This window comes from Lactuca serriola, chromosome 9 (genome assembly GCF_051521515.1).
Source record: "Lactuca serriola cultivar US96UC23 chromosome 9, Lser_US96UC23_V15, whole genome shotgun sequence".
Taxonomy (NCBI): Eukaryota; Viridiplantae; Streptophyta; class Magnoliopsida; order Asterales; family Asteraceae; genus Lactuca; species Lactuca serriola.
Genome location: NC_136416.1, coordinates 213,097,560 through 213,105,224, shown reverse-complemented (window position 1 = coordinate 213,105,224; position 7,665 = coordinate 213,097,560). Strand labels below are relative to the sequence as shown.

Sequence of the window (7,665 nt, the reverse complement as noted above, 5' to 3'; positions counted from 1 at the left end):
TATCAGGATTTCCATGTCTTTCCATACCCCAATTTTCTAACATTTTTTACCTCATTAAACGCTTCATATTTTTTACTCTGAAATGAACTTGACTCTGAAATGAACAACACCTTAAGAAAAACACAGGTGGTAGTTATCTCAATGTGGTGTTGTTTATGCTTTGACACAAACTAGTCCATATGTCGCAAAAACTTCTTGTTAGAGACCAACTCCGAAAAAAAAAAACAAACTTTAGGGTTATTCTAATTAAAAAAAATTAAGGACCAAACCCGAAAATTACCATGGACCATATATGTAATTTACCCTTAAATATTTAAAGATTAAAGACGTTTATATCTATAGAAATTTGAAGTCGGCTGCTCAGTGCTTCTATCGAACTCATCAACCATCAACCATCACCATACATAATCTCTCTCTCTCTCTCTCTCTCTCTCTCTCTCTCTCTTATCATTACACACCATTATTCCCCTTCCATGGTTACCCTTACCCAATGTCTTCTTTCTTTCGAATATTCCGTCGGACTAACTCTTCCGACAGTGCAGACGAACTGGAGGAAGACGACCCCATTTCCAACTCAACAGAATGCTACACCTGCACCCAAGTAGGCGTTCCCGTCTTCCACTCCACTAGATGCGACCACGCTCATCAACCAGAATGGGAGGCTTCCGCCGGCTCTTCTCTCGTTCCCATCCGCGACCGCCCCGGCTCCAAAATCATCCCAAACCGCTCCTCCAACGGTGGTCAGAGACGCCGATCCTCGGGGTTCCTCAGCCGCGTGTACGACCCCCGGAGCAAACGAGTGCAGAGATGGAACAGATTCTTCCTGCTGGCTCGCGGCATGGCGTTGGCCGTCGACCCTCTATTCTTCTACACGCTATCCATCGGCCGCGGTGGCGTTCCATGCCTGTACATGGACGGTGCGCTGGCGGCGGTGGTGGCGGTAGTCCGGACGCTAGTCGACGCCGTCCATCTTCTTCACATGTGGTTGCAGTTTCGGGTGGCTTACGTGTCACGTGAGTCATTGGTGGTTGGATGTGGGAAGCTTGTGTGGGACCCACAGTCTATCTCGTCACACTATGTCCGGTCACTCAAAGGTTTCTGGTACGATGCATTTGTCATACTACCGGTCCCACAGGTAATCAAGTTTATCATTTAATTATCATATATTAAATTTACACAAATTCATTATAAAATATAACTCAATAAAATATACAAGATATAAATGTATATATTGTCAAAGAAATGTTTTCAAGGCTTTTGTTTTGTTCTTTTAAAAGCCTCAAACGTAGGGTTAAAATATATTATTACTAGAAATGGTTAAAAGTGCAACACTAATATTGATCTCATGTAAATAGGTACATTATTATTCATTATATCAATGTGATGTCTCTTTTAAAACCCTTTTTATAGATTCTTTACATCCAATTTAATATTTCTACTGTATTCATCTTTTACCCGGATTGCTCTATGGTTTGTTTGGATTCTATACTAAAATTAACCTTTACCATAAAAAGACAATGGCAAATGTACGAGTGAAGTCAGTGAAAATAGTTTGATAAATATCAATAATGGCCCATAGACTTTGACTGAAAAGGACTTCATACCCTCGTCTTATAGTTTTCATACTTTTATGTTACTATAAGGTTCAAGTGTAGAGATTAGAGAAAATGATGACTAATGTAGACCAAGTCCATAGCCATAATATTATGGTATATAAGGACTATCCGTATCAATTTTTCAAAACATGGACTAATTCCGCGGACGATTGAGTAGCAACCACAAGGACTTGTATTTACTATTTTTGATGTAAAGTAATACATAATTATAAATATATATATTCACATTACAATATTTTTGTTTGTTAGTCATCTTTGTACATTATATTCGACATGTAAAGCACATTGAAAGAACCCACCTTCATATGATTCACTTCTAGCTTTGTATCATCCTTGTATGCTTTCTTAAAGATTAAATATTTCCAATACTTTCTAAAAGATTAAATAACTTGAATTCATGGAATTTCATCATAAATTAAGCATTGTATATATACAATAATTTAAAATGTATAAGTTATAATTAATATTCATATTATTGGCTTCCATTTATCATACACAACTTTCTCATTTCACTCGATTCTTTGGTTAACATACTAATAGTAAATCGTACTTATTTTTCAGGCTGTATTTTGGTTAGTGGTGCCAAAACTAATCCGAGAAGAGCGGATAAAGGAAATTATGACGACTCTTTTGCTTCTTTTTGTGTTCCAATACCTACCAAAAGTCTATCACTCGATCTCGCTAATGAGAAGGATGGCAAAAGTCACTGGCTACATATTCGGAACCATTTGGTGGGGTTTTGCTCTTAATCTCATTGCATACTTCATCGCTTCTCACGTATGTACCATTTTCTTTATATTCTATTTCCATTACAATATCTAGAAACATTTCTATATATAGTTCACAAAGACATGGTCTTAGATCACGTTTCTTTTTAACTCAATCTTTGTGCTTGTTGTTATTATGTAACAGGTTGCGGGTGGATGTTGGTATGTTTTGGCAATACAACGGGTGGTTTTGTGCCTAAGGCAACAATGTAACAAGAAAACTGTGTGTAATCTTTCTTTGTCTTGTGCGGATGAGATTTGCTACCAATTTTTGTTGCCTGAGGGAACGTTGGGAGACCGTTGTGCTGGAAACTCAACCATGGGTTTGGTAAGAAAGCCCTTGTGTTTAGATGTAAATGGCCCTTACCACTATGGCATTTATCGATGGGCACTTCCCGTAATTTCAAGCAACTCGCTCACTGTCAAGATTCTTTATCCCATCTTTTGGGGTCTCATGAGCCTTAGGTAAATACAAAGTATAGATTTGGTTTTGCTTTCTTAATGAATAATGATGTTGGAAACATAATATGCGATGTTTCGATTGCAGTACGTTTGGAAATGATCTCGAGCCCACGAGTCATTGGGTCGAAGTGATGTTTAGTATTTGTGTTGTGTTAAGTGGCTTGATGCTCTTCACGTTGTTAATTGGTAATATTCAGGTAAACTCCCATCTCACTTTGATCTTGTTAGCCTTAAGGCATCGTTTGTTAACATGTTATGCTGCGTTGAAATGCATTGAAATGGGAATTGATATTGATGTTAACAGAAAAAAAAAAATTATTTTGTCCCGCTTAAAAGGTGGGAATAGGGACATCCTCATTATCTCTCATCTATGCAAAAAGACGAAAATGCCCTTCTCATCCTCATCATGACAATTAGTCCTAGAAAACTTGTCAAGTCCCCTTTACTACGGTCCATTCATGTCCCATGTAACAAACGTAGCATATAGACAAGTATAAAATGAGAATTTTTTGTAACTAAGAAGAGTTGTTTTGCCATAGGTATTCTTGCACGCTGTTATGGCAAAAAAGAGGAAAATGCAACTGCGGTGTCGCGATATGGAATGGTGGATGAAGAGGAGACAATTACCATCACTTCTTAGACAAAGAGTTCGTCATTATGAACGCCAAAATTGGGCATTGATGGGAGGTGAAGATGAGATGGAATTGATTAAAGACTTACCCGAAGGCCTTAGACGCGATATTAAGCGCTTTCTTTGTCTAGACCTCATTCGAATGGTGAATCATACATTTCTTTTACATAATCCAAGACTTCTTGGACACAATCCAATGTTTCTAATCTGTTTTTAATCGTTCTCAGGTACCCTTGTTCCATAATTTAGACAACTTGATACTCGACAACATTTGTGATCGCATTAAACCGCTAGTATTCTCCAAGGATGAAAAGGTATCGTGATTACACCATATTAAACTTTTGCCATTTGTCCATTGATCACATCGTTAAGTTTACTTTTTTGTTTTTATATTAATTGCAAGAAATAGTATCCTTCTTCACCAAAATTCATAATTATGGTGATGTATTTGAATTTTATTATAATAGCAAACCTAAAACCAAAGTATTCATGATTATAACAGCCGATGATCTTAATTGTTGCTATAGATGGGAATTTGGTGAAATACATTTATAGTATTTACAAGAAGCAACTAAAAGTAGTTTTTCAAGTTATGGCAATTTACTTTAAATTTTAATGTTGATAGCAACCTACTTTCTATAGGTAAGTAACGAACTCTTGCATTAGCCCTTATTTTTCTTTTTTCTTATAATATTTATTTTTGGTTTCTAATTTGGGGTTTTGTGAACCCTAGATCATAAGAGAGGGTGATCCTGTGCAAAGAATGGTGTTTATACTTCGAGGGCGTGTAAAAAGTAGCCAAAACCTAAGTAAAGGAGTGGTCGCCACTAGTATACTGGATCCCGGCGGCTACTTAGGCGACGAGCTTCTATCCTGGTGTCTCCGGCGACCGTTTATAAACAGGCTCCCGGCATCTTCTGCGACATTCACGTGTGTGGAGCCCACAGAAGCGTTTGGGCTTGACGCCAATCATCTCCGGTACGTGACGGATCATTTCCGGTACAAATTTGCGAACGAGAGATTGAAGCGGACGGCGAGGTATTACTCGTCAAATTGGCGGACTTGGGCGGCGGTGAACATACAATTGGGGTGGAGGCGGTATGTGGCGAGGGTGCGACGGGCGGTCAACCATGTGACGGTGACGGAAGTGGATGGGGGCAGCAACCGTATGCTACGGCAGTATGCGGCCATTTTCATGTCGATTAGACCTCATGATCATCTTGAATAAAGTCCAATTTTTTATTCTTGTAATTCTGTCACTATTTTTATTGCTACATTTTAATATTCTAAAATAATTTAAAAATGGAGGAAGTTTGCATTAGATTTTGGAATAAGTTTATTATTGAATATAAAACAATCGTGATTGCAGAATCTTTTGTTGATTTATTATGCCTCTTAAGGGCTATATATACACACGAGTTTACATATGCTCACAGAAAATAGCAAAATACATAATAGATATATATCAAATCCTAAATACAAGGAAAGTGATATGTATGGAGGATGATATCAATATCGCAATACTCCTCTTCAAGTTAGAACATGGGATCAAGAATGCTCAACTTGGATAAAAGATGATGGAAATGTTGTGTAACCGAAAGCTTTGATGAAGATGTATGCGAGTTGTGTGGAGGAAACATGAGCAGCAACAACTTTGTTTGCGATAATCAGATCACGGATAAAATCACAGTCATCTTTATGTAATTTTTTGCGATCATGGAACACGGGATTAGCAGCAATGTGTAGGGCTGACGTGTTATCATAGTAAAGACGAATGGGGGCGGTATGAGAAACACCGAGAGATTGAAGTAATGCTTTGAGCCAAAGTATTTCACAACATGTGTTTGCCATCGATCGATATTCGGCTTCGGTAGAAAAATGGGAGCAGCTGCTTGCTTTTTCGTCTTCCAAGAGATGGGAGATTGACCCAGTGTAATGAAATAACCAGAAATAACCAGTCAGAACGACGAGTAATATGACACACATCCTAGTCAGAGTCGCAATAAGCAGATAGACGCAATGAGCTGTTACTTGAAAGATGAAGTCCTTGCCTAGGTGACCTTTCAAATATCGAACAACACAAAGAGCAGCGAAAGAAAAACACAAAGGGCGGAGCATTAGAATACCCAACGGGATGTGCCATATATACATCTTCCTCCAAGTCGCCATGGAGAAAAGCATTATGAACGTTCATTTGATGTAATTTCCAACATTTGATGGCAGCTACCTAAAGAAAAACACGAACTGACACCATTTTCGCAACAGGAGCGAAGGTCTCTGTGAAATCAATACCAGGGAGTTGTTTATTGCCAAGGACAACCAGACTAGCCTTGTAGAGCTTTATGTCTCCATCCTATTTGTATTTGATTCGGTAAACCCATTTACATCCAATAGCAGGGGCGTATCCACCAAGGGCTTAGGTAGGTCCTAGGACCTACCTAAATTCTCAATTCTATTTACAATGCATATAGTAGAAAAATTATGAACTATCTTAGAAAAAATATAGGACCTATCTTGAGTTTGTTTTTTAAAATTTTTTCTTAAAAACTCATTTTAAAAAGAGAAAAATATAAGTTATTAGGTGCAATTTGTTATTTTAAATTATGAGATTGATAACAAAAAGTTAACCACTCTTAATCAGCACACTCAAAATATTAATAAATAAATAAGTTGCTCTAATAAAAAGAAGTGCACATGCCAAAGACTCTCACTCTCTGTTCGTTGCTTTATCAATGGACTAATAATCAACTAGTTTTTCGTTAAACGGTATGAGTTTTTCATTTATATTTCAATCGGTTTTAAAATTTTTAATAAGTGGCGCTTGATCGTTTTTGATCGATTGAACTAGTTTAGTTCTTTTAAGGTACATGACCCGACCTCCAAAAGTGTTATTGATTTTTTTTATTGGCTTCACTTAATTTAGAAACCACGTGATTTTTTGTTCTAGATTCACTACTGTCCAATAGCATGTTTATCAGCAAGAAGAGTGGTAAAGACCCAAGTATTATTTTGTTCTAGGGTTGTGAGCTCATCATTCATCGCATCCTGCCATTCAGAATATTTAATAGCCTCAGAGAAGGAACAGGGTTCATGCCCTACAATTACAAATGCTAAATACTTGACATGCGTGTTAGAAAATTTAGAATTTGAGACATAAGCTGGAATAGGATAAGGTTTTCGTAAGGGCGGCGTGGATGTGAGATGACATGGGTTAGAGCTGGCTTGCATAGTGTTACAAGCATAGTCACGAAGTATAATAGATGGTTGTCGAGTACGTGTACCTCGACGTGCTTCTGGAGAGTTGCCCTGTCCTCGGTAACGAGAGGTAAAGAATTTTAGGAAGGTGAGTTTTCTGAAACAAGAGCCGAAGTTAAGGAGGCTATCACATCCTCATAAGCGGTTGGAGGCAAGAGATCAGGTTGGGTGACATATGACAAGGTAGGTGTCGTGCTGTTGACAGGAATTTTTCCTCGAAAAAGACCACATCGTGAGATAGAAAAATATTATAATATGCAAAATCATACACCCTCCAACCGCATTTTCCAAGTGGATATCCTAGAATGATGCATTTTAGTCCACGAGCATCAAATTTATCTTTCGATCTAGATAACTTGGATGCAAAGCAAAGACATCCAAACACCTTGAGATGTCGATAGGACGGCTAATGAAATATAAATATTGATACTGGGTTTTGTTATTTAGAAGCAGTTTAGGGGTTCTATTGATCAAATAACAGACAGTAAGAACACATTCACCCCAAAGTTTAACCGGAAGACATGCTTGAAATGGTAAAGCACACGCCACATTGAGAAGATGACGGTGTTTGCATTCAACACGACCATTTCGTTGTGGTGTGTATATGCAAGAGTTTTCAAATAATATGCCTTGATCAGAAAGAAAACTATGTAGGCATGACAATTCTCTTCCGTTGTCATAACGAAGACGTTGGACTTTCTCATGAAATTGTGTACCGACCATAACACAAAATTGTTAGATTATTGTAGCAACATCACTTTTTGATGTCATTAAGTAAACCCAGGTTGCACAAGAGTAATCATCCATAATAGCCAACAAAAAAATAAGATGCTCATGTAGTGGAAGGAACACTGTAGGGCCTCCAAACATCACAATGTATTAAATGAAACAATGAAGTAGCTTTAGTTTTACTTAAAGGATTTTGCTTTGAAGA

The 7,665-nt window shown here is 37.7% G+C and overlaps 1 protein-coding gene across 1 annotated transcript; it reads left to right on the top strand.

The window, feature by feature from the left end:
- Nucleotides 1-358: 358 nt before the first annotated feature.
- Nucleotides 359-4,797, top strand: LOC145072346 (cyclic nucleotide-gated ion channel 2-like). Its single transcript, XM_079018753.1, has 7 exons — nt 359-1,135; nt 2,178-2,393; nt 2,529-2,848; nt 2,931-3,042; nt 3,385-3,621; nt 3,704-3,790; nt 4,210-4,797. Exons 1-7 carry the CDS (start codon nt 491-493, stop codon nt 4,702-4,704), a joined length of 2,112 nt encoding a protein of 703 aa, XP_078874879.1. The 5' UTR covers nt 359-490; the 3' UTR covers nt 4,705-4,797.
- The last annotated feature ends 2,868 nt before the right edge of the window (nt 4,798-7,665 follow it).